The following is a 27,868-nucleotide window of genomic DNA, read 5'->3' on the forward strand; positions in this document are numbered from 1 at the left end:
GTGCTGACTTCTGAGAGGAGCCTACCTGAAATTCTGTAAATGGATAAAAAGGTAAAGGACATCACAGACATGTGAGGTCTGGCATTTTCCAAAACAAGTAACTCAGAACACTTCAGTCTTAATTTCAAAGAACAGTAATACTGCTTTCAAATAGTAAAAGTTCTGAAAGCAAGTAAAATAATGAATTTAACCTACATGATTAGGTAAAAACTTTTAATCCAGATTTTAACATTTTTGCCTACTGATAGAAACAAATCATGAAATACTCAAACCCCAAGCCAAAGTAGAGTCAAAAATATAAATTGATGAAACCATGAGAAAAGCATTAAGATAATAAATGCAACTATAGTTTTGCTAGGCATCCCACTCGTCTCAGAAAAATATGTGAAGCCTTGAAATTAGAAGTTGTTTAAAAGACCAATGACAAAAATAACTTCCTTAAATCTATTCATCAACCAAGGTAAAGGAAATTAGTATTTCCTGAGCAGCTTTTTCATGCCAGGCACTTACACATCTGCCCTATTTGATCCCAAAAAGCCTGAAGTAGAGTCATTATTATCTATTTATAAGTGAGGAAATCAGCGCTTAGAGGAGCTAACTTCCTTGCCTTTGGCTAGAACAATGTTTCTCAATCTCAGCACCACTGACATTTGGCCAGGTAATTCTTTGTTTTGGTGAGGACAGGGGACTGTCTTGTCAATCACAGGATGTTTACCAGAATCACTGGCCCCTACCCACTGGATGGCAGAAGCATCCTCCCACAGTTGTGATTAACAAAAACCTCTCTAGACATTGGAAATGTCCCACGGAGGGCAAAACTGTCCCCAGCTGAGAACCCCTGAGTTACAGTGAAGAAGGCAGTATTTTCATTCAACAGACAAGGGCTACGTGCCAGACCCTGTTCAAACTGAGTTAGGGACAACTGAGGGTCTTTGCCCTCGAGAGCTTGCTTTGAACCCTGGTCTTCTAGCCCAAGTGGTGTTCGATTTTAAAACAAACCTCTCTCCACACACAGACAGTGTGACCTCCCACACCCTCCCTCTGGCCAGTGCCCACGTGAGCTCACTCCTTCAGCCAGTCAGCAGCACCTCCACTCACCCACCTGCACTGGCTCAACAGTTTGTAGTCACTTCTGACTCAACCCTCCCCTTCATTCCCTGTTATCAAGATACTGCCCAAGCTCTGCTTGTTTTGCCTAGGAGTAAAATGTCTCTCTCATCCATCCCTATCCTCCATTCCCATCATTCTAATGTAGACACAAGGCCAACTCCCTGCCTTTTTTCTACTACCAGTAGAAATCAGAAGAATTTCACCTCTCTTGGTCCCTCAAATGAATTAAGGGTATACATCAAGATATCATAACTGAACTACCAACCTCTAGGGTAGGGGGCTGGCAGATATCAAAGAGTAGTCGGCAAAGACCACATCCTCCTTTTCTGGAGTGGGAAAGGAAACTGAAATTTCCCATCCCATCACAGACACTTTCACTCAGATGTTAACTTGCAGTAAAGAGCAGCCCTGACAAGCATTAAGAAAAGGACACAGGAGAGATCAGTTCACGTGCCATTAAAAAGTGGCTCGCATGCTATTTCTGGCACTTGTGCCATGCACCACTTTTGCCTGCTCAAGGGAACGGAGAACTGACACTCAAGAAGGAAGTAAGGTAAGATTCCCAAAGAAAGCATGAACCAACTAGCATTTCTGCCCCTCCCAATGTTTAAACCCAGAGGTAGGTACAGCAAACATTCCACTAGGGAAACTCTAAAACAGATAGTCAAACAAAGTCTAGTGAAATAACTGCATACAAACATATATATTTATATATATATACAACACATTCATAACATAATACACAGCACAAAAACGTTAATTTATTTATACTGTAAATGAAAGGCTTTAAGATGAGAAAAAAATCCAGGATCTGTTTTAAAACTTATCTCTCAGGACTTCCCTGGTGGTCCAGAGGTTAAGACTCCACACTCCCAATGCAGGGGGTCCGGGTTCAATCCCTGGTCAGGGAATTAGATCCCGCATGCTGCAACTAAAATCCCACACACCACAACTAAAGATCCCGCACACAGCAATGAAGATCACACGTGCAGCAACTAAGTCCCAGCGCAGCCAGATAAATAAATAAATATTTTTTAAAAAAATAAAGTTGATCTCTCTCCTAGGCAGAGAACAGAACTTCATTATATTAATGGTTCTTAGGAGTGCTTTGTCCTTTTTGACTTTAAGACATCACAATCAAAATAACTTTAAATCCAGTATCTGAAATTCACAACCTAATCAAAAGTCTTAATTTATACTTCACAGTTTCAAAAAAATAATGATCAAGAAAAGTATTATGGGTAACATCCTAAATACTTCTGCCTTATTATTTCTGAGTTTTCCTGTAAAGAACTGAAATCAAACACCAGTACAGGGTAGCAAATATATTCAGTATCAGGGTCCTATTGCTATTCCAACTTTATCAGGTTATTCATTTTATGTAACTAAATAAATAAATGAAAATAATTTCTACAAGGATCCTTCAACGTCTCAGAGTTTTCTGAAAGAATAAAGAGTGTGTTGTGCTAAATTTCTGTTATTTCCTCTTGGGAGACACAAGTTTAGGTCAGTAACTTGATGAAATGATCAAAAGTCAAGCCAAAAGACCTCCCTTTACCAAGAAATTATCATTAACAGGAATATTAAAGACATAATTCCAATTCACACATTCTCTAACATCTGATGCAGGAAGAAAGAGATTGAAGTTGAATTAGATGCCCAGTTACAACCATCTTAAAATGATGTTTCTGACCCCTGCTATTACTGTCTTTCTCTGTCCATAACCTATGATAGCCTTGTAACATTTCATTCAATTTTTTTCTAAATGTATCCAATAAGCTTAGTCTAAACTAATCTAACTGAACACAATTTGAGTAACTCGGCCCTCCTTATCCACAGGTTCTTGTGGCAGATTCAACCAACTGCAGATCAAAAACACTAAAAAAAATTCCAGAAAGTTTCAAAAAGCAAAACTTGAATTTGTTGCATGCTAGCAACTATTTACATTGGTTTTTACAACTATTCATATAGCATTTAGATTGTATTAGGTATTATAAGTAATCTAGAAATGATTTAAAGTGTAAGGGAGGATGTGCACAGGCCATACGTAAATTACTACACCATTCTGTATAAGGGACTTGAGCATCCTCAGATTTTGATATCCGTGGGGTTCCTGGAACCAATCCCCTGATACTAAGGAATGACTGTAATTCTAAGATGTATACCTTTGTCAATATTAACTTAAAACCTTGAAGACGGAGGACATATTAACCAATGCATATAAATACCAGCCATATAAAGGAAATTGCATTGACGGCCTGACATTTTTTTTTTCTGAGAAATCCTTTCCTGTATGAAATGATGGCATTAACCTAGAGTTCATCCAACCAGTTTTTACTTGACCGCCTTTTATTAACACTTGTCCATATGAAAACTGTAAAAATAATCTTGTCACAACTGATGCCTGAAATCACTATAAAAAGAACCTGTTATTTAACAAAGTAAACATGGGAGGAACTTTTGAACATACAAAGAGATCTTTAAGATGTTACATGTAACAATGGTGTAATTTAAAATTTTCCCAGCTAACTTTACCATCAAGCTAAGGTGTTCTTTCCAGCTTTAAAACAAAAATTGACCTTGTTAATAAACAGATTACGGTTAACCAAGATCTCAAAAGAAAATCAGCCTTGAGCTCCAAGGGAAATGTTCCCTAGGAGACTATTCTGATTGATACTGCTTCAGTTAACAGAGTTGAGTTCTAATGACATTAAATGAATAATAAAAACATTAAGACAAATCACGTATTTAGGACTCAACTGTCAGGAGACTACTACTTACAAATATTCTCTGCAGCATCCTTCCTCTGGGTTAAATTACTACAGTTTATCAAATGCTATCATATAATCTTTTAGTTTCAACTCTTTTCTAGAAATACTGATTAAGAATATTATTTTATCAACAAAACTGCAAACATTATAAATTATATTTTCCACACCTAAAGATATAAAATATTTTTATAACCTGGTTTCTTATTTTTAGTTAAAGAAATACAATTAATATGGTTTCTCATCCCTTTTTCCTTACAGTTCCTCCAACTATCCTAACACAATCTTTTCTTAACATATTTCTAGTGACTAACTAGTAACTAATTTGACTAATTTAACTAATTTGAACTCGAGTAATAAACTATTTTAAAAAGTAAAGTGTAGGGGCTTCCCTGGTGGCGCAATGGTTGAGAGTCCGCCTGCCGATGCAGGGGACACAGGTTCGTGCCCTGGTCCGGGAAGATCCCACATGCCCCAGAGCAGCTGGGCCCGTGAGCCATGGCTGCTGAGCCTGCGTGTCCGGAGCCTGTGCTCCGCAACGGGAGAGGCCACAACAGTGAGAGGCTCGCGTACCGCAAAATAAATAAATAAATAAATAAATAAGTAAATAAATAAATAAATAAAAAGTAAAGTGTAAAGAAACGTACTATCATTTTCACATGCTATCCAAAATGATCAGGGGAATTTATTCTAGATGGATTAGCCATGCCTCTAACCTTAAATTAAGCATGTCCTAAAATCTTGAAGATCATTATATTTCTATATTTAAGGCTATGTTAAATAGTTTCATGTGCATTAAATTTATAGTGTTTTTTCTATGAAACAGACCAAATTTATTCCAAAGAAAAAAGTCCATTACTGGGAAGGAGAAATTATTTGCAAATTTCTCCAGCTAGAAATATCTTTTCTAATAAGCCACCCCTTTAAACATACAAATGATTAATTTTTAAAACATCAGATGAAGAGCCATTTACTTGTGCATCTCCAATTCCTAAATGGTATCTGTTTAGATCTGTGATAAACATGCAAAAAGGAGTTCCAAAGGATGTGGATAAAATCCTAACCCATGAATGGAAGTCTAGAACCAGTCCCTGAAATTCCAGGAAACTAATACTTCAGATACTTCTAGTGACTGACTCTAAGTATTCATGATGCATCCTGGAGGCTAAGGCTAAAAACTGATCAAGGTTTGCCAAGAAAGTTTAAATGGGCCATGGGAGAAAGGTCCAGAAGAACTGAAACTGAAGTACCAAAAGAAATTAAGCACCGTGGCTGAAAGGAGCCACATGGATGAAGTTGCAGACACGGCACACTCCCTAAGGACCTCCAGGCTCCCGCTCCCAGGGCCACTAGCAATTCCATCCTATGCACACCTAGAGGTAGGCGGAACTTACCTACACACCAACTGAAGGAGTCTCTGTTTCTGGGGAACAGCAGCAATCACTCAGTCACTCAGCAGGCTAACTGTGTATCAACCATCCTTCTCAGGCACTTTATTACATACCAGGCTTCATTCTTTCCTCATACCCACCCTCCAAAAGAGGTCATTATCCCATTTCCAGATGGGAAAACTCAGCAGCTAAAAAAGCTGAGAAACACAGTAACTCATGAGATATTTACAAGAGGAAAAAAATTACCTATTCGGATTCAAATCTAAGCCTGTCTCTTTCTACACTGTCCTCTGGTTTGTTGGTAGAGCCCCAACATCTCTGCGGGCTTAAAGCCTTACACTATAGAAAATTCTGCACTTAAATCCACCCACTCCCTAACAATGAAAACTTCACACACAGCATTTTGGCCACTACTGTACCCCCTTTCAACATTCAATGTCATGGGCTTCCCTGGTGGCGCAGTGGTTAAGAATCTGCCTCCCAATGCAGGAGACACGGCTTCAAGCCCTGGTCCGGGAAGATCCCACACGCCACGGAGCAACTAAGCCCGTGCACCACAACTACTGAGCCTACGCTCTAGAGCCCAGGAGCCTCAGCTACTGAAGCCCGTGCGCCAAGAGCCCGCGTTCCGCAACAAGAGAAGCCACCGCAACGAAGAGAAGCCACTGCAACGAAGAGGAGCCCCCGCTCACTGCAACTAGAGAAAAGCCCGCGCGCAGCAACAAAGACCCAATGCAGCCCTAAATAAATAAATAAATAAATAATTTTATTAACCAAAAAATCATTCAATGTCATAACAACATTAATGGCAGGTGGCATATTAGTATGCAAACACTGGGCTAGGCTATTTACAATTAACATTTATTGAGCATTACTATATATGCCAGATACTATTCTAAATGCTAACAACCTAAATGCTACTAATAAGGTAGGTTCTATCAATATCTTTATTTCACAGGTAAAGAAATTGAAGGACAAAATGCTTACTAATGTGCGCAAGGCCAAATGATGGTAGGTGGGGATCCAGCATTCAAATCAAGTTGCCTGGTTCCACAGTGCATGCTCTTAAATGCTAGCCATCCTCTCTTCCAAGAGAATTTACAGAGTTTCTCATTTAACCCTCCTAACTATGTAAGCCAAGTATTACCAATCCCGATTTATAGATGAGGAAACAGAGGCTTAGAAAGGTTAATTTGCTTAAAATCACACAACTTTTGTGGTTAAGGTATAATTCCAGTCTGTTTTTGTTTCACACCCCTAAGATGTTACTATATCTCATATAAAAGAGAATACTAACTGTAAAAAGGAAAGCGACAGTAATCTATGTATTTCAAAATGGCCAATTGGTTTTGAAAATTTCTAGGCTATATACAAGTTCTTAAAAATGTTTAAGAAAAGAAAAAGGGGTGTTATGGTAATGAGAAACTGACCAAAATGGCCTCGATCATTAATAGGCGGAAAACCTCCACTAGTTTTTAAGAATTGTATAATCTTTTACTATGAGGCCAAATCATTATTTGGCCATAGAGTATAGAGACTCAGACACAAGCGTGCACCATGCTCCCATCTCACAACCACTCCCTACCACCTGAACAGACAATGAGAGCCAGCTTTATTAGTCATGCTCCTTTTCCTAAGAGATCAAGAAACAGAAAAGCAACATCTAACAATCCACTGACTTTAGGCTACACTCTTAAATCTGGTAACATTCTAAAAGCAGAAGCTCAAGTTTAACATGTTATTTAAGATTCAACTACCAAGAAACAGGTATATGAATGCATTTAATATTCTTTGTCTCTTGTACAGAAAGGATCTGCCTTCCTTCAATCTATAAACTAAAAGACAAAATGGAAAAAACCTCAGAAAACTGATTTTCCATACCATCAGACAAAAAATATTGCTTTCGAATGCTGTTTCTAAAGATCCAGTTAGACAGTAAAAGTCCGCTGCAGTTATATACATGAGTATTTCAGAAAATGTCTTCCACAAATTATCCATCGAGAATAAAATTAAGCAAGATAATCATGCCTTTCATCATATTTCCCTCATATCCCAGATGTCTCAGATAGCAAAATAGGTTATTGCATATAAGAAAAGTCTATTTTAAAATAACTAGTCCTACTTAGATCAAGCTTACATTTTCAACAACAGAAAAACAAATTAGAAAGCAGCCAGCAAGCCCAACTGCAGCTCCTTTGTACCAGATATAGATTTTAAAAACCAAAGATACATGAAAACAAAATGTAATTTGTAAATATCTTTCATAGCAACTTACAGCCCCACTCAAAAAAAAAAAAAAAAAAGGAATAAATGAAAAAAGATTATCACACAGAAGTCAGTCCAAAGAATAAGTGTGCTTGTTTCAGGAGAGGAAAACATTGATTCAGAGTTGTTCAATGCTTTTAGAAAATAATCAGTGTATGAAAAGCATTAAATATTTTATAAGGCCAAAGGAATCAAGTAACATGTGAATGATAATCCAGTGCATTTGCAGCATACAGTGGACAAACAGGTTCCACTGTCAACCTCCCAAAGCATGTTTTGAAATGAGGAGGAACTTTAAGAAATCACCTCATAATATTTCGTTAAAATCAGAATTGACTTTTGTGAACTGAAAAGCAACGAATTTTTCCCCAAAGCTGCATTTAATAAAAAATCGTTTTCTTTCTTATAAACGAATCCAGTTACACCAAATCAAGGCTTGATATGCAAATACACAGGGATGCAATGCAGAGCCTTCCCTCCCCATTTCCACTTCCCCTGGAGTGATTCCTCTCTCAGAGACTATGGAAACATGCAGATGCCATCTGAAATGAAAACTTCCTTTCCATCCCCTAAGCTAAAGAAGCAGGTTCCTCGGAAAAGCAGAATCAAGCTCAGTCACCCTACAGAACCTTAATTTCCGAAACGCCCTATGTTACCAAAATAAAAGCCAGATATCCTAGGAAAGCAATTCCTTGGACACTTCACAATCAAAGGAAAAAATAAAATCAGAGAATTAAAAAGGTGGCGAAAGACAGACAACTTAAAAGCCAACCACCACACCCTCAACTCCGCGCTGCAACCCGCCTGCCGGGGGCCTTTACCTTCATCTTCCATCGAAACTGCACTTGGGTTGATGGCTACAAAGTCTTTAGTGTCAGCCACGGCCACACTGGGAAGAGAGAGGAGAGGAGGACAAGAAGAGAGGCCCCCGGAATCCCAGGCCGTCACCCCCGCTCCCGGCCACGCGACCCGCGGCTGCGCCCACCACCCCTAACAGCAGCATCTGCAAGAGAAACCGGAGAAGCGGCGCTGACGGGTGCGGGAAGGGACGGCCGCCCACCGCCCCCCAGGCCCCGCGCCCGCCCCCTGGCTGCCCGCATCCCCCCACTCACGCCGGCGGGGCGGGGCAGCGCCCCGGAGACGCCCCCAGCCGGGTACCCCGGACGCCCCCAGGACCTGGAAGTTTCTAGAAACGGGGGACAAGAGGTAATCCGGGCGCCCCGCAAAGCCCCAGACCCCTTTTCTGGACTGCGGGGGACTCACCCGCGCTCTCGCGGGAGCGGCTCGCCAAGCGGCGGCGCCGAACGGGCGCCTCTCCCGGCGTGGGGGCGGCAACCGGGAAGGCGGGCGGGGCGGGATGGGCAGCAGGTGAGGGGACTGGCCTCGGGCGGCCCGGCGGCTCGGTGCGGCAGTGCTAGTCTGCTCCCGCCTCCGCCTCCTGGGCTCCGCCCTCCCCACCGCCCGCCGCCCCGGCGCGCCCCGCACCCCGGGCCCGCCCCGCACTCCCGGGGCCAGGCGGACCGAGCTTTGTCGCCACCACTTCCGCCGCGAGGGGCGCGCGCGCAGGCGCACTTGCACGCCCGGGCACGGACGGCGGAAATGAGCGGAGCCCGACCGCCCGCCCCGAGGGGCTTCGGCTGGGGGCGCCAGTGCCGGCCCCACCTGCCCTGCGGCGGCCCCTTGGCCACCCCGGAGACGTGCCCGGCGTTTCTACGCTCCCGCCGGGCGCAAACGTGGGAGAGCTGCCAGCTTCCCCGCGCCGGCCGCGCGTCCTCAGGAAGCAGCCGCTAGCCCGGACCGAACGGGCAGGCGCAGCCATGTTCTGGGCCCACGACGTGTCTGAGCGACCCGACGATGCAGCGGGAAGCCGCTCCCGCTGGGCGGCCGTCACAATCTGGGCAGGTGACGCGGGGACGCCGCTGCCTCACTTGCAAGCCAGTCACGGTTGCTCGGCGCCGACCGCGGGGCGGGGCCCCGCGGGGCCACTTCCCAAAGTTCCATCCCGGTGGGGGTTTGCCTCAGCGCCCGCGTGCAAGGAGAGCCAAAAGCTCTCCAAGAGCAAGGAGAGCTCAGGGGAGGGCTTTGCATCCGTTCAAGTGTGCAACCAGAGGGGCTGGAACAATTAAAAGCCTCGCGTCCCCAGATGGAAGCTGAAGAACGGGCATTACCTTCAGCCGCAGGTTCTCTTTTGCCTCTTGAATTTTTCACTTGCTCAGCACCTAACCCAGACCCCCAACAGGTCACTTTTGATAGACCACTGAGTTTAATAATCCTTGTCAAGCCAGATACAGCAGACGTTGAACCTAAGTCGTCGCGCACCCAGATCCACTAGAGGGCAGGTCTACACCTGCTGAGTTCCAGCGCATCCTGCAAAGAACTCAGGGGACAGGATAACAAACGGACCGGGTTACCTGTTCTGTTTGGCCCAGGTTAAGTGGAACTAGTCTAGGATCAAAAATCCTGGGCAGGTTTCTTGATTGAAGAAACATTGAGATTTTATTCGGCAAGGTCACTTTTAAATTTCAGAAGTGAAACCATAAAAATCAAGATGAAACATTTCGAGTCTCGGAGTTACTATGTATATGACCACCTTTGGCTTGCATGCCTAGTGATTTTTGTCCACTTAGTGGTGATACACATAAGGCTATGATTCGTGCAACAGTGAATGTGCTATCTCTTGCCCAGTGCTGTAATCAATTTGTAATGATTATTACTATACTTACTGGACCTTGACACCACCACAGCATCACATTAAAAACACAAGCAAGCCTCTAAAGTAGGAAATGTATAGACATAGACGTTATTTGTTATTAACATATGATCTTACAAAATAGAGGATAATTTTCTATTGGATTGCTTTAATGAGCTCAAACATTTTATCTTCGGCAACTTTTCAGAATTATCTGTTGTGAACTGCAGTACTCCTGCACTGACACTGAATTCCTAATTACCCACCCCCGAAGATTTATCACTCCATTGCTTACATCTAAAGTAACTTACACTGGAATTTTACTCTTTGGTTGCCTAAATTGTGAAAGCCATTATTCCTATTGTCAAGTCAAAAAAGAAACTGGATAACACCAGCTTTGTTCAGAAGAATTGTTACTTACTTCATGCATCATCTCACAAATTCCAAGGCACTGGAACAGCAAAAACCCGTAAAGTATAGCTTTCAACCACTTAGCTGATCCCTAAGCTTCATCAACATATCTCTGCAGAGTGGTCTGTTCTATGCCTGTACCAAGCTAGCCAATATCAGTAACACCAACTTTGACTTCCTGTGTATATGAAAGGCAGCATTTATTAACAATATTCAAGCCAGAGCAGTGAGGGCCACAAGCTTCAGAAATCTTCCTTCTTCCAGCATTTCCTTCTCTGACCAGCTGACCCACCATGAAACTTTTGTGTAGCAATCTCCACTTCCTCATCTCGGGGAAGGAGGACTAAAATATAGGTACACTGCATTACATACACATACAAACATATGTGTGTACACACATTCACATATATACATACATATATATTATGAGAATATATATAGATCTGGGCATAACAACTACCCTTTCTCCCTCAAAAGATCGTTGTGAGGATCTGATAAAATGAAGACAGGTGGTGAATTATAAGCTCTATAAAAGTTTAAGATTATCATACGGAGAAATAAGCAAAAGTATGGACTGTTATGAGGTAGAATGAGATTGATGGCAACGAAATGTATTATGTTCAAGTTTCCTCTCAATTCTTTAGAAATCAATGCTCTAAAAATCTTTACTCCCATTTTGTTCTGAATATTTAACCTGCAAAATTAAATAGATCTGATGCAAAAAGTGGACACATGTGAGCAATAGAGGGGAAATTTGTCAGGCATCTCTGCTTAGGGAAATATTACAAATAGGGAAGATTGAGGAAGGACAGACGTGATGTTCTAATTTTATTTATACTGTGCCTTATTACACAAAGGTTGTGAGGCATCCTGTTTTAATATCAAATTTGATAGCTGGCATTTTTAGAAACCTGGATGATAAAGATATATGTGGCCTTTAGGATTTAAAAATTGACTTAGAAAAGGTTATTTTAAATCTTTCCTCAATGTCTTAAAGACTCCTTTAACATTGTTTTAAGTACCAAAGGTTAATAATTAAGGAATTTTACATAGCTGCTAGAAAAAAAAAAGTTGTCATATTTTAAGTGGAATATTCTTTAAAAAGTCATATTTTAAGTGGAATATTCTAAGAGCATATAAAGACAATTCTTCATTTTGTAAGTCAACCTACTCCAACAGAACAACAGAATTATTTTTCTTCTTATAAGATAAGGGACCTGCTACGGGTCAAGTCTGGGGAAATACAGTCTTATTGCAAGAAGTGTCCTATGAAATGAGTGTCGTAACAACCACCTGCCAGAACTGCTATACATCTTCTTGGTTCTATGTCTTAGCAGTACTGGAAGAGTAAAAACTGGAAGCAAGAATAAAAATAAAATGGGCTCAAAAATGAGCAGAAAAAAACAGGAAATTTAAAGTATATTCTCTTTATTTTTAAAGAAGTTGATTCCAAGTATGACTCAGTTTCCCCATTCAAGGGTTCTGAGCATGCAGTGATATTTAGGATCTTTGGTATGTAGTACTACCAATCTTCTGGGTTGGAGATGAGGGCAGGTCAGGAGTGCAGGTGAGTGAGGGTAAGAAAGGGAAGGATGAAAAGTGAGTGTGAGTTCATGTCCAAGAGCCAACTCTGCACTTCATTATTTCCATGGAAAATAGACATAGAATATTCCATATTACATATACCCCAAGATTTGAGATAAAAATGAACCCATTTAGGGCTTCCCTGGTGGCGTAGTGGTTGAGGGTCCACCTGCCGATGCAGGGTACGCGGGTTCGTGCCCGGTCCGGGAGGATCCCGCATGCTGTGGAGCGGCTGGGACCGTGAGCCATGGCCACTGAGCCTGCGCATCCGGACCCTGTGCTCCGCAACGGGAGAAGCCACAACAGTGAGAGGCCCACATACCGCCAAAAAAAAAAAAAAAAAAAATTAACCCATTTAAAAGCTATTCTGTCCAGTTTCCAAATTGGCATAATTCATCTCTGGTCCCAAAATATTTTGTCTATAGTAAATATATAAGACCTATTGAATAAATGTGTAATCTAGAAAATGGTCATCATAAAAAAAATCTGTTGTTGAATGAATAAACATAATCCCAACTTTACTTTGCTTCTTGCTTTCTATGATCAAACTAAAACATGAGCTGCTACTTTCCTTTAAAGCAAAGAAAAATTAAGGGATTTTCAAAGGTTTAAAAATGAACTCACATCTCCAAAGGGTTAGCTAGGACAACTTGATCTGAACGGGAATAAGTACTAGTCATTGCAAGAAGTGTTAAATATTGAGCACTGCCCAGAACAGATGAAATTTCAGACTTGGATTTTGAACTCAGGTAACCATTTGAAATTAAAAGATAACAATGTTGAGGTGGCTGCTTCTATGCAAGTAGGAAATTTCAGCTGAGCTTGTACTTTGGATTTTTATAGCATGCATATCAATGTCTGACAAAGTCAAAAAACTGTAATTCCCAGCACAGTCTTGAGTTATTTCCTTAGGGACCACGGCATCTACTCTTTTTTTTTTTTTTTTTAACATCTCTTTTTTTTTTTACAGTTTTTTTTTTTTAACATCTTTATTGGGGTATAATTGCTTTACAATGGTGTGTTAGTTTCTGCTTTATAACAAAGTGAATCAGTCATACATAAACATATGTTCCCATATGTCTTCCCTCTTGCGTCTCCCTCCCTCCCACGGCATCTACTCTTAATTCTTAGACAAGACGACTTAGGTCTTAATGTTAAGACCTCATAATGGCTTTAGATAGTAGGGAGGACATAACAACTATTATACCTTTTTTATATTCCATAATTTAAATCAACAAAATTGTCAGTTGCTGCATCAGTTTAATCAGTAAACAGCTACAAAAGAACTAAAAAGATAACGTTTCAGTTATATTCTTATAGCAAAGACACTTTAATGATTTCTTGCATTACTAAGCATTCTGTCATGCTACTAGGGCTGGGGCAGCTGTGGGCAGGAAATGGTCAATAAGGACCTGTGAAGCTGTAAGTCATCATCACTATCCCCCTGGCTTTAGCAACGACTCTCCATCTTCTGAAGGGCACATGCGCTATTCTTGAGAAGGTACAGCAAACCCTGTAAGCTTTGATTTTGAAAATATACGTCATCAAATGATCTACATCAGTAGTTCTCAAACTATGATCCCTGCCACCTTAGTACTTTTTAGAAATGCAGATTTGGGGCTCCACCTCAGACCTACTGAATTAGCAACTCTGCGGGTAGGGCCCTGCATTCTGTAGTTTCGTACCTCAGGTGCTAAACTTTAAGTGCTGATTTACAAGAAACAAAACTTTCATGTAAAAATATTTTGATTGTGCTTATAGTCCTCAATTCTGAAGAATGATTGAGAGCGTATATCAGAATTTTAAACCTCCTCCAGCGTTCTTAAATCATAAAGGGCTTTGAACTTTGAGTAATCACCTGTTGGCTTAAGACCAGTTATTTTAAAAGACCCAGGGAAAGGGCATTAAGACCATAAAGAGATCATACTTCTCCCCTCTTAAGTGGCTCAGAGCATCACATCCACACAGCCATGCTGGAAGAGAAGAGAACAGAAGTGCAGTGCAGTGGCAGTGGAGCTATGGTTATGTTCCCAGCTATGAAGTCAGCCTTTGTTTTCCTATATCAGCTCAGGACCTTTGGAACAATGCTTCTTTGACCAGGTGTATCAGGCTTTAGCAGCACCAGTTAGATGAAAGAAGAGGGGAAAAAAGCTTCATAAATAAAAACTGCCATTCTCTTGAAACAGTGTATTCCTCAGAGAAGGTTTCATCCCTCAAAAACAAAACAAGCTGTGTAACATTTCAGAGGGCATAAAAAAAATTTTAAGTGCGTTATACAAAAATTATATGTTGGGGAGTTCCCTGGTGGCGCAGTGGTTGAGAGTCCGCCTGCCGATGCAGGGCACACGGGTTCGTGCCCCAGTCCGGGAAGATCCCACATGCCGCGGAGCGGCTAGGAGCGGCTAGGCCAGTGAGCCATGGCCACTGAGCGTGCGCGTCCGGAGCCTGTGCTCCGCAATGGGAGAGGCCGCAACAGTGAGAGGATCTCGTACCGCAAAAAAAAAAAAAAAAAAAAATTATATGTCGGGCCCCGGGTAGTATTTCAACATTAGTGAAATAGGATTTTACACTAATCAATCACTTTAAACAATTTGATTATGCACTCATGATATAAGACCAAAATACTTCTATAATATGCTTTACTTATTTTGAGATGTACATATAGGCCATAGTCCAGTTTAGTGGTAAATATTGTAGTAGGGTAAATGGTACAGGACACAATTATAAGGACAGTTACTCATAGAACAAAGGAAGAAGAGTAAGATGAATCAAGAGTTTCCACTAAAAGGAAAATGTACACAAGAAATCTGGGTATTCAAATACATTACCAGTGAGAATAATTCAGTAAAGAAATCCAACATAAAGGTGATTTTATCCAGAGACAAGTTATAGTAACTTATGTTATCATTGCTAATAACAGATGAGTTTACAAAAGCTTGATTACATCTCAATGAAATCTTAAAGTCTTTAGTGCTGCTATAATTTTTCTACTGTGTAGTCTTTAACAGCATTAACATGCTCTTTCTCTCTGTGTGTTAACTGGCCTGCTTGGAAGGATAGTAAATGGTGTATTTAATATTAATTAGACCAATATAGGAGTTTTGAGATCTATTGTATTTGCAAATAATCCCATTACAAATAATGTCTTTTGTAAATATAAATGGGAATGGGGGTGGGGGACCTTTGAGGGTTTTTTTGTTTTTTTTTTTTTGCAGTACGCCGGCCTCTCACTGTTGTGGCCTCTGCTGTTGCGGAGCACAGGCTCCGGACGCGCAGGCTCAGCAGCCATGGCTCATGGGCCCAGCCGCTCCGCAGCATATGGGATCTTCCCGGACCAGGGCACGAACCTGTGTCCCCTGCATCGGCAGGCAGACTCTCAACCACTGCGCCACCAGGGAAGCCCGGGCCTTTGAGTTTTAGCAGTACCAGAACATCTTCATCTCCATGGTACTATTTACTATAGAACAAAATACACTGAAAGAATATCCTCTGCTTCATTCAGTGGGTTTGGGAGCTCAAGCTGCTCAGAACAGGATCTCATTCATTACTTTGGAAGCCGCTCTATGGCATGGACTCTTGCATATTGTAGCAAAACACCTTTTTGTTTGTTTTTTGTTTGTTTGTTATACCATTCTTCCAGAGCTGGATTTTCTTGGAAACCAAGGAAAATTAAGTTTCAGGGCCCCTCACTTGCAGATGCCCCTTTTAAGGTCCTAAAAGGGACTCTAGCAATGGTCTCATGGTTTGGTAACATTTGCAAAAGATATTTTAACTGCAGTTGATTATAGAGTACTCTTTTGCTGACTTTTCCCCCTTCACACTTCTCCTATCATGTAGCACTGGAACAGCCAAAAGCAAAATTCTGGATCTGGCTTAAAGGAAGTTGAGATGGGGATATATTTAGATTTTATTTGTATTTAGTGATATATAAAGGTGATTTGTAGTCATGCCTGTGTATGGTTAGGTCAATGCTAGCTGTCCTGGTAGAGAAAGGACATCCAGGAATATGCCCACTACCTACTGTACTAAATCACAAGGCCTAAAATCTTTATATAAATGTGTCCAGTGGTGCCCAGCACCTGACGTGTATGGCTGGTAAAGGAGAAACAGCTAGAAGCTAGTCTATAGAACTTTTCTAGACTCTAATAAAAACCAAGTATAAATTTACCATGCTAGGAGTATCTGAATTATCTTTCAATTATCGCTTTAGAAAATATTAGAAAGTCATTATCACATAAAGTGATGATTAAAGACTCTGAAGTCCAAAAATATAGGAAGAAGACACCTTAGGATGCATCCTTGAATTAGTAAAAATGCTTATTTTTTTTTTTAGATTTTGTGATATTTATTGTATTTGTCACCCAAATTTGTAATTTGTTGTGATTTCATTCTAAGTCTTCACTTTGTATCCAATTTAATATTTATAATTTTGTATTCTTTTTCTTAAAAGAAGTTTCCCCAAATTGAATAACCTTCAAACCTTTCAAAAACGTGGATCTCCACCTAAAAGGATTTAATGTGTCTTTCCTGCACAGCAGTTATGGTGGTTTTATTTTTAAAACCCCCTTTCCTTAATTAATGAGAGAACACACCAAGGAAAAGGGGAGGAAAAGAAGGGAGGAGGCAAGGGAAAGAAGGGGAGAAAGGGACCCTACCTATGGGAGGTATCTCAGTATGAGGCAATGAATCAGACTGTAGAGTCAGACAGGCAAACCTGGAGCTAAAATCTTACTGCCATCATGTATAAGCTATGTACCAAGTTACCTTACATCTTGAAACCTCAGTTTTCTCATCCATGAAGTGGAGATAATACCACCAATTTTGTAAGGTTATTATGAAGATTAAATGACAATGTATATAAAGGACATTGCCAAGTGCCTGGCACATACAAGACATTTAGTAAAAATTTTAAATTCCTTATTCTTGAATGTATAATCCAAGTTGTATTACTTGAAATAACCTTACTAATATGCTGCCTTTAGGATGAATAGGAAAGAGATAATTCCAGCATCTTTCCTGCTCTCTTCACAGCAAATTATGAGCAACACAACATATGTGGGAAGTTCATTCCTTTTTCTGTTAAGACGTGAAACTATTTGTACGAGGTGAGAAAATATGTCATCTTCCATTCTGAACAAAAGTTAGCAAATAAAATATTACAGACAAACTGTGTAAGAAATAGGATAGGATAGCAAATTTAGAAATCTGCATGAAAAGCTATGCCGTGGTTCACAAAAAAGGGATTTACATTTGAGTTAAGGTAGTTAATTATTTCAAAGACAAAGGTTTTGGTGTTCATCCAATTCATCCTGTGTTTCAAAGACATCTGAGCACAGTAGATTAGGAAAGTTTAGAAGCAGATAACAAGATTAGAGGTAGCTCAGAAGTTAACTCAGGGTCCAGGTGTCTCCCAGACGTGTCTAACAGTTCACAGCTGTGACAATATGGACAAGAAGCGGGGGATACCTTCAAAAGGGACCGTAATAAGCAACTAGTTGTCAGCACTAAATGCAGGAAAAAAGAAACTAAAAGAGGTTTTTTATATTAAGGGAAAAAAAGTGATTAAGATGCCCCTTAAATAACCTGAAATTTCTCCGTGTACCTGTTCATCAATGACTGCATAAGTATACTTAGTTATTTACCTTTATACTGGAGAGGGTTATAAAACCTATAAAACTATGGGTACAAGTAGTTCAGTTGTGGATCAAGTGCAGAAAAGCTAGTCATTGGTGCATAAGCTTTTCACCTGAGGTGTTTTCTGGATGTAGCTATATTTCCCTTCCTTGATGGAGGATTACATGCTACCTGAATCTCCAAAGACATTTGATTCTGTCTTCTTTGGCCTTAGATTCTAGAGCAACATGCTCAGATTGTGGAGTATTTACCACTAACTGAATAAAACAAGTGAACTCTAGCTGCTGCGTCTGTGCCCGCTCTTTTCCCTAAGGTGTCTAAATCGTCCATCTTTCTATTGCTCACTGCACCAGAACCTTGGGGCTGAAAGGGGTCTTGTGAGTCATCCAGTCTTCTCTTTCAAAATGCAGAAACTGTCATTACAACATCCCCTGAGGAGGGTCACATACCCCGCCCTCTGCAAAAGGTGGCCCATCTCTTTACCTCTCCTTTTTAGGAAGTCCATCCTTATTATTGTATCACAACCTCCCCCTGCAGTTCAGCCCATTAGTTATGGTTATTTCCTCTGGAACCTCCCAAATGCACCTCCATTTTAAAAAAATCACCCCTTAAATTTCTTCCTCACAGAGCCTAACATGCAGGATTCCTTCAAACACTTCTGTCTCAGAATAGCATTCATTACCCGCTAGTCCCCTCACCACTGCCACCTACAGCACCCGGCCCCTGAGAGCTAACTCCACAAACTTGTTCTCAGTGCCTTCCATCCAACAGGTACTTTGCTTATCCTCCAGGACATTCTGGGAATCAAATAGTCCCACAAATAGGTGCACAATTGCTACTGGGATAAGTACAGCAACAGAGAGGCATAAGGTGCCTCCAAAGTACTACTGAGAGACAGGACCAAGGTGGGAAAGTCAGAAAAGGCTGCCCTCAGGGACCTCATACTGAATTAAGATCAGAAGGAAGAGTAGGTATTAATGAGGGGAGGATAGTGAGGGGTCAGTGGGACAAAGGCCCTGACCAGGATGCGGCAGGGAAGCAGGGAGAGGAGAAGGGTACTGTATTTGGAGTGCAGAGAACAGAGGGAGGCCAGGCAAGTGTGCAGCAGGAGAGCACATCGGGCTGGACTGCACACTGCACAGCGCTCTGTGATGGGGAACTCTGTCTTTATCCTAAAAACAAGTAGAAGCCAGTGAAAGATCAGAAGCATGGGTCTGGGGAGCTTCATGGTCAGGTTTGTCTCTAGAAGACCCCCGCCCACCCCACACCACCCCACCACCAGCTGCAGTGTGAAGAACCCATTAGACAGGACAGCAGTGGCTGGAGAGAGACCAACGAGAAGGCTATCACAGTACTTCGGACAAGAAGGGAGATGGCCTATTGGGCTAGGGTGGCAAGAGGGAGAAGTAGACTGAATGATTGGAGGCATATTTGGGGATAAAATGGAAAGGATTTGCTGATAAATTAGATATTGACCGAGGGAGCAGAAAGTGCCGAAGACGACTTGAGCTCTCTGCCCGAGTAACAGGATGGACGGTGGTGCATTTTCTCAGATAGAGAAGAGGTTTGGGAGAGGGGATGAGTATGAAGAGTGGGTGCCATTCATCTTCACGAAAGCCACCAGTTACACTCCTTGGACATTTACAGGCTATGGAGTGCTGCAGACTGAATGTTTGTGTCCCCCAAGTTCTTATGTTGAAATCCTAACCCCTGGTGTGATGGTATTAGGAGAGGGGCCTTTGGTAGGTGACAGGTCATGAGGACAGAGCCCTCATGAATGGCATTAGTGACCTTGCAAATGAGAAGCCGGAGAGCTCCCTCCTCCCCTTCTGCCACGTGAGGACACAGCCTAGAAGTCAGCATCTGAAACTGGGAAGTGGGTCTCACCAGGCATCAAATTTGCCGGCACCTTGATCTTGGGCTTTCAGCCTCCAGAACTGTGAGAAATAAATTTCTGTTGTTTATAAGCCACCCAGTCTATGATTTTTTGTTACAGCATCCCGAACAGACTCAGTCATGAAGAAAACTGTTGGAGACTTTTTTGGTGAATAAACAGCTTTTTTTTTTTTTTTAATTTCTCCCTTCAGATAGAGGAGACTGTTGCATTTACCATGATAAAATAGTTCAACTTTTGTATCATATTTAATAGTCACAAATATTAAGCTTCAGCTTTGTGTTACCACAGCAATTTAACTGTCAATGTTACCTATATATAATCATGCAAATTCCTCCACAGAAATGGGGTAGAATCTCTGCCCTCTCTTAAATTATACAAGGATCATCATTTTCCTTCTGCTTCTAAAGAAATAAAGCTTTTTGTCTACCCAAGCACATGGGGCAAATGCCTCTAGTTTTCCCCTGAGATGTCATTTGAGCATTTCGTGACTTTTTTTAGAGGCTTTTAAAAATGGATAACTTTGGTATACTCTCAATATATAAACAACACACTTACTTTAAGGAGCTAAAAACTCAACATTTCTTAAACCAAGCTGTAGTAAAATTTCTATCATTTTACCTAGAGAGGAAAGCCTGCATCAGCAACCCAACACCCTATGCAGTATTCCAAATCTCAACATAGCTTTTTGGGTGTGTGTAAGGGAAGTCCTTAACTTTTATATTGTTATTCAGAGCAGGTATAAGAGCCAAAATGAAGAATTAAGTTTCTAAGGTTCAAATTAAATCCAAATACGTATTTAACAACCCAGTACTGAGGTTAGCATTCACTAAGAAACAAAGCAAGAAATAAAACTTGATCCTGTTTGAACTGGAAAACTCTTCTTAAGCCATTGAAGGGAGACTTCAGAACAGCCTCCAAAACAAAATCTGGTTCTAATCCTTAATTAAAGTATAGCTACTAAACATAACCCCTGACCCCCAAAGACCACTCTCCTCATTTTAAACTATCAGGACAGGTCTTGAGCCAGAAATACCTACTATGACTGCAGTGCATGGTTTTTGCCTCATATTATAAACACTTGAGTACAGCTCTTTCTACTAATTAATAAGACTGTAAGCATCACAGAGGGGTTACACTACACCTGATCCATTTTTACATCTTCATCACCTATAAAAATGCTCCACACACAATATATATGAAAAAACTTGCTTAATCATCAAAGGAATTTCACAAAACAAGATGACAAAGCAGAGCTGTGTTAGGGCAGTATTCAGTCCTGGCTAGGTCAACATTTGTGTCCATATTTATATACAAGGACATCAATGGTAACATGATTGCATTTTCAGATAAGAATATGGAGAGATAGTAAAAAAAATTATGTGTATTAATTTTGTTGGAAGATGACCTTATACTAGTTCAAAGGTCTAATTCCAAAAATATATCTTTATATATAGCTATTGTACGTGCCCTCTGGCCCCCAAGACCACTCTCCTCCTTCTGAGCAGATTTACCGTTAAATAGGCAAGACATGCCAGGTCAGGTCCTAGATCTTATTTCTTGTTCAGAAAGAAGTTTTCTATTCAAGAGAGAGCAAGGCACCAGATCATCCCAAGTTCTTGTCTATTAATTAGTCATCTTGTACTTTCTGATCCCTCATCTGTGGGACACATGGCAGAAGGGATTTAAGTTGATGAAGCCATAGCAGGGCAGTATAAGCTCTGTTGCTGTCACTAGATTGTTAAGAGATCAGGCATGGTAAAATGGGTCCAGTTTAAAGCCAGGCAGATGGGAGTTCAAATTTGCCTTCAGTACTTTCTGGCTGGGTGGCCTTGGGCAAGGCCTCTTACAGTCTCAAAGTCTGCCTTCCCATACCTTTGTAATGAGGATCCATCCCATGGGAATGTAAGGATTAGAGACAGCCAGTGCAAGTCCTAAAACTATAGGCATTACTAACCTCCTTTCTAACTTTCCAACAAGCTTCCCAAGGTTAGGCATGATTGACTCTGACCTCATTTCTCTAATTCTCATTTCTCTAATGCTGCAGAGCTGTTAACTGGTTTCAGAAAGGAATTGAATATGTTATTTTTCTTATTTTGTCCATTAGTTTATATAGCAAGTTAAGATATCAGCACAATGCTCATAGCTGTTCCAGATCATCCCAAATGGTTGTCAACTGGGGAGGGGACCACCCATTCAGTCCAAGTCAGAGGATCCTGTTAAACTCTAATAGTCTTTGGTATGAATTTTGTAACGCTTAAAAAATAAACTTGGGCTTCCCTGGTGGCGCAGTGGTTGAGAGTTCACCTGCCGATGCAGGGGACACGGGTTCGTGCCCCGGTCCGGTAAGATCCCACATGCCGCACAGCGGCAGGGCCCGTGAGCCATGGCCGCTGAGCCTGCGCGTCCGGAGCCTGTGCTCCGCAACGGGAGAGGCCACAACGGTGAGAGGCCTGCGTACCGCAAAAAAAATAAAAATAAAAATAAACTGTACAAGCAATGTAGCCACATCTCTGAAAATTTATAATACTGAGAAAAGGGGGAAAAATCACTTAATCCACATTCCACAGTTGCAGCCCCATCATTTTAGCCTCTTCCCCCTCCCTGTTACTCCCTCCCCTCCCCCCATCATGAGGCCTGAAGGAGTCTGTGCCAGCATGGCCAATCCAGAACAAGCACCTGGGTCTCTGGCTTTCCACCTCAAAAGCAAGCACGTGCTAAGACTTGGAAACCAGGAGATCTCCTTGTAATCTCGACACCTTGCCTAAATAAGAGATAATCTGGACCAGCCTAGCTCCCTTAGTGAGCACAGTCTGAATTTCCATCACTTGTAAAATCATTAAAGCACTAAGAGCAGTTTCCCCTCAAACAGTAATAATAATTCTCATTTTCCAAATTATGCATCAACTTTTTGGGAAACCTGTCATTAGAGGATTTTCTGTCTGCCGACCTTTGCTTGCGCATCTTGGAAGTGTTTTATTAAGTAGGGCATCTTGTTCAAATACAGGACACTGCTACTGTCTCCCATGCGGTTTTGCAGTTCTAGTTACAAGCATGATACACACGCAATTTATGACTCTTTGGGTCTTTCGATGTGGCTACACATTTGTCCTTTACCACTGCCATCCTTTTTCCTAAGTGAACCACCAGATTTAAGTGAATCAGATACTGCTACTTCTTACAATTTGGTACAATTCAGAAAAGCAGTTTTTAGAAATGCTTTTTTCATAGATTGTAAGGGATAGAATGATATAAATCTCAAAACAATAAAATGAATGCATGGTTTTTAAAAAGAAGTGATCAAACATTTTAGCAGGTTTTTTAATATTTAAACTCCCACTTGCTAGTCTACTACTAGAAATTCTAACTTTTGATTGGCTAAAAAGACTAAAATCAGCAGTGCTCCATCCCCTAATTTCCACGAAAAAAGTGACTAATTACTTCTGAAAGATCTTCCCAGCTCATTAGTGATCTGTTTAAGGCTATCATACTTACAGTCTACACAATGTTTTTTTGTTTGGCAAATCCTGGTGATATTAACATAGCCATAAATATATACAAAAAGACAAGTGTATTTCTAGGGCCTGCTATTATTCTTTGTCGAGATATTAATAGTTTAAAAATTTGTATTTGATGCCTGAGAAAATTTTCAAGGAATCCACACAATTTAACTCTGATAGTTTAGTCCAGCTATTCAGAGGAAAGGAAAGCAAGAGGTTGTTGTTTTGATTTTTTTTTTTTTTTGTTTTGTTTTTTTAACTGAACTTGAGCTTAATCTCAGGATCCAAATGTTCCAAGTTCAAATAAATCCCCCACATGCCGGCTTGCTCCTTTGCCAAATCTGAACAGCTGAAAGCAAGTGCCGACTTGTGCCTACAAACAGGTAAACTAGCAGAAAATAAATCACCAAGAGACATAAAGGCAACACCCAGAATCCAACCCCCATTAACCTTAAAGGTAATGTAAACAAAATGGTACCTGTTCTTCGTCTTTTTGGTTTCTCAGCATCGATAAATATTTTCTAATTGCGTGGAGGGGATATTTTTTGAAATAAGAGAATCTTGACTGAGGCAACAGATTATCCATGGTGAGGAAAGCACGAAGAGCCTTATTTGCCCCTCCCTGTCAGAAACCACATGAAATCTAGAAGCTGCACAATTCCTCAGATGCCTAGAGATTTGCTTGTAGCTTGACCACTTTGCTGCAAACAAAGCAGACCTTCTCCGCGCTGCTTCCTCTTTTGGGTAGAGTTCTTGGTGAAAGCAGACAGCCGCGTCCCAACGCCGTCCTAAAAGCATCCAGAAATGCAATGCCCAGAGGGCAGCAGGAGCCAGGAGGAATCCAGGGGCTGGTCTGCCGAATGCAAATTGCTTAGTGGTAGTGGTGCGACTGTCCTATTTCTAGCAACAGCATTCTGTTGCAAGCTATGTTAATATTAGGTAGCTGGTGACTTTCCACACCCACAGACTCTCATGAGGTTTAATCTTAATTCTTCTGACAGCTTTTCTAGCTCTTAAAGAGGACATGACATGTGTTTCTTTCCTGTTTCCTTTCAGAATTCTTATCAGCATGAGCACACACAGACTACCCTCAGCAGCATCTCAGCTCTAAAGTGTTGAATCATTCAGCCTTGAGAAGCATTGTTTCAGGGGATTTCTAAAAAAAATTAACAAATTACTTCACTCTTCATTGTTACCAAGGAGTTCAATGTCAGCACTTAAAACGGTAGGTTTACACTGTCATGCATTATGCAACATGCCCAGTAACCAGATACTTTACGTCAATTGAACAATAGCTGCAAACAGATTCTGTTCTGAGTTAAAAGGCTTCTCTCCAAGAATCCTTATCGCAAAGTCACAGGCTGAATCCAGGAATATTAAATTTCCCCAGGCTTTATTCTGAGTTTAAGGAAGAAAAAATGTTATACATGTACTTTCTAACTGTTATAAAAAGGATTCATGCTTTAAAAAACAGAACATGATAAGAGGTCTGTGGTCTTAGAGGACATGAAATCATAAAATTTGAAAGTTCAATATTTTCTTAATACTCCATAGAAGTCACAGGGTTTCTGAACAAAGTCCCCAAGTAGGCTTTGCTATTTTATTACCCTTTTTAACTTTGCAGTAGCTGGTTTATTTGATGAAACATTTGGCCACTTCTGTGAGGGGCTGTCATGTAGAGTCCAGGTGTACATCAGCCAAAAATCATGAGGCCCAGAGATTTGCTTTCAAGTGGAAAAAGAGAGCTGGTCTTTTCCCCTTCAGAAGTAGCACTGCAGACTTGGGTGTAGCGGACAAGCAGAGCTTGGGGAACCAATGTTGCAGCCTGCGCCATCCCCCTGGACAGCTTCCCTGACACCCTGGCTGGGCCACTTGCCTTCAGGGAACACACTTGATCAGCTAGCATGGGCTGTGCTGTGAGTAGCCCAGGCCATCTGTCAGGCTGGCCTCAGCCCACTTGCAAGGTGATCTTCCAGTCTCATCAGGACCAGGCTGGAAATTCCGAGAAGTCCTCTGCATAATCCTGCTGGGGCCGGCTCCTCAGAGGAGGCCCTGCCCTCCTGCCCCCTCTCCAGGCACACAGCCACATGCTGACTGACAGAGGCTCTGGCAGCCCTGCTCCTCCGTAGGCTGAGGACAGCCAGCTCTAATGAGGGTCCCAGAGAAGCACTGTGCTTTCAAGCCACCAGAATGCTAAGGGCACGTGTTGTGCCCTCCCTGCCAGTTCTGGCCTGGGAAGAGGGGTGGCCCTCAGGGCATTGGGAACAGGCAGAGATCCATTTATACACACGTTCCAGGAAGCCACAAGCTGCCCTTTTGATTCCCTTTTTGAAAATATCTAAAACTTCAGAGCTGCCTCTTATCATGGGCAGAGCCACACCCTCACAGCACAGCTGGTGATCAAAGCCTCTTCCCAGTGGAGCAGCACAAAGCAGACCTCATTTCAAGTCGTTGTTTCACAGTCACCTTTTCCTGGGTTGAGGAGAGTGATGAAAAGAGATGACGAGGGAGGAAAAAAAACCTAAACCCAAAACTCTATCCTGACTAGCATAAAAAGCATAAAAAAAAAAAATTGGTGAAACAAATGCAGCTAAAATTCCCTTAGGGGTTTAGTTGGTAATAAATACAAATCGTGTCTAATATTTACTGGGCCTTTGCGCCAGGCGCTGTGCTAGATTCCTTACATGTATTATCTCATGTAATCCTATAGCACCCTCTGGGGCAACTGAGGCTCAGAGAGGGTAAACAACTTGCCAAGGTCACACAGCTACAAAGCAGAGAAGGGATTCCAACCAAACAGCCCTACCCCAGAGTCTCGGTTCTGGATCAGTACAATGCACAGCCTCTCAGCCATCATCCAGAAATGGATTCCTGAGGACCCCTCTATGGATTAACCTGAAGAAGGAAAGGTATGGATATGGCCTGTTAAAAGAAAATACAAATGTTGATGATGGGAATTTACAGACCAAGATGATTAGGTTAGAGGCCAGGTGCACCTTCACAAAAAATCATGCAACTTCCTCTCCTGGATTCTCTATAAATAAGGCTAATACTCATTATTTACCTCTTAAAGTTTCCTTTATGAAATGATTCTAGTGATCTTGAAGAGTTTGTATCCGTAGATGTAGGTTTTCTGCTTCCCAAATTTGGAAAACTGCTGTAATCTCAGTTTCTGTTTGACATAGGTTGCAGTGGTCCATTTATCTCAATATTGAACACAAATATGATATGGGATTTTATACACCCGGTTTCTCAGGCGAGTGTCATCATCCCTTTGTTTTCACAGTGTGGCCACCTCTGCACCTCCACCTGGAGGGGCGCCATGTTGATTGCCACTGTGACTCAGCTGCCTTGGCAAAAGGCAGTCGGCCAGAGTACTGGTATCTGCAGTGTGTGTCTGCAAGGACAAGAAGAGCTCAGTGTAGCTGCCTCAGGCAATAAGAGGTTTATCCTGTCCCCTGCAAAGTACACAGTAAAGAGCAGAATGATGACCTGTTATTTGTACAGCTCCCTCCCACCCCTTGTCCTCTATTCAATAGAAAAATAACCAGCAGAAACCACAAACCCAGGAAAGCCACTGATGGAGGCTGCAGTCCCACTGGGAAAGAATATTCATGTGTTCCCTTTGATTTCTAAGAATTACCTGCTTTTTCACAAGTAGCTTAAAATACGGGGAATCTCAATCTCTTCACTTGAAGAGCAATATAAAGAGGCAAAACCAAAGCCAGAAAAAATAGTTACAAGGGGGTGAAGAGAGAGATTTTACAGTTTACTCCTTTGCAAATGTTGGAGAAGATGGGATGAAAATGTGGGTTTGTGAAGCCACCTAGCACCATGCGTTGCACACAGTAGGTATTTCATTAATGCATGCCAATGTATATTTATTAAAGGGGAAAGGCAAAGAGGAAAGAATGGGACCTAAGTATCAAATTTAGGATGAGAAAAAGGAAAGGAAAACAGAAAACTTGTCTCTAGGGTACCTTTAAGTTGGCCGAGTTTCTAAATTGCATCAGGACAAAAACTAAAACCCCATTAATCCCCTTCTCTTTTTCTTTCCCATCAGAGCTGAGAGTTTCCTTCAAGAAAATGGTTCCATTCTCTGAGAATTAATCCAGTCCAGATATCAAGTGAAGGGCAGGCAATTAAGATGATGGAGAAGCAGCTAGCCCAGGAAACAGAAACCATTTTTCATTATGAATCTCACTGAGAAATCACTCTCTTCGCACTAGGTCTGTGGAAACTGGTCCAGCCTCCTGATCCCCCAAGGACAGTTTTAAATGAAATCAGGAGAGGAGAGGGAGACATTTACCGCTGATCATGCAGCAACAACATTCTGCTTTTTTGTGCCACTAAAGCACTTGTGCTATTTCCTATGACATTTTCTCAGTGCCCCCACCATGTAGGGGGTAATTATCTTTGCATATGGTGCATTTTTACTTTCCCAGAATGCATGTCCAACCCCCCCACCCATGTTCCTATTATAACCACCGTTCAACCATCATTGATTTTTCTAGCTGCTCTATGAGCTACACAACTTTTATGCCTTCTGCTTCCCAGTTTCAAGGATTGATTTCTCAGATTTAACAATAACTGGGAATTCCCTGGTGGTCCAGTGGTTAGGA

General features: G+C 41.5%; 1 protein-coding gene across 2 annotated transcripts in view; it reads right to left on the bottom strand.

Annotated features, from left to right (window-relative positions):
- The window catches only part of ATP2C1 (ATPase secretory pathway Ca2+ transporting 1), a 118,181-nt gene extending 93,752 nt beyond the window's left edge, over positions 1-24,429 (bottom strand). The window contains exons 1-2 of one of the 2 annotated variants that reach the window (XM_060298615.1): positions 8,798-9,061; positions 8,356-8,537 (exon numbers count right to left, since the gene is read on the bottom strand). In XM_060298615.1, coding sequence (XP_060154598.1) covers positions 8,356-8,361 — 6 coding nt within the window. In that variant the 5' untranslated portion in view covers positions 8,362-8,537; positions 8,798-9,061. Of the gene's footprint in view, positions 1-8,355; positions 8,538-8,797; positions 9,062-23,724 lie in introns of those variants that run through there. The other variant, XM_060298613.2, reaches the window with a different exon arrangement.
- Positions 24,430-27,868: the final 3,439 nt, after the last annotated feature.

The sequence above is a fragment of the Globicephala melas genome, chromosome 4 (assembly GCF_963455315.2).
Source record: "Globicephala melas chromosome 4, mGloMel1.2, whole genome shotgun sequence".
Lineage (NCBI taxonomy): Eukaryota > Metazoa > Chordata > Mammalia > Artiodactyla > Delphinidae > Globicephala > Globicephala melas.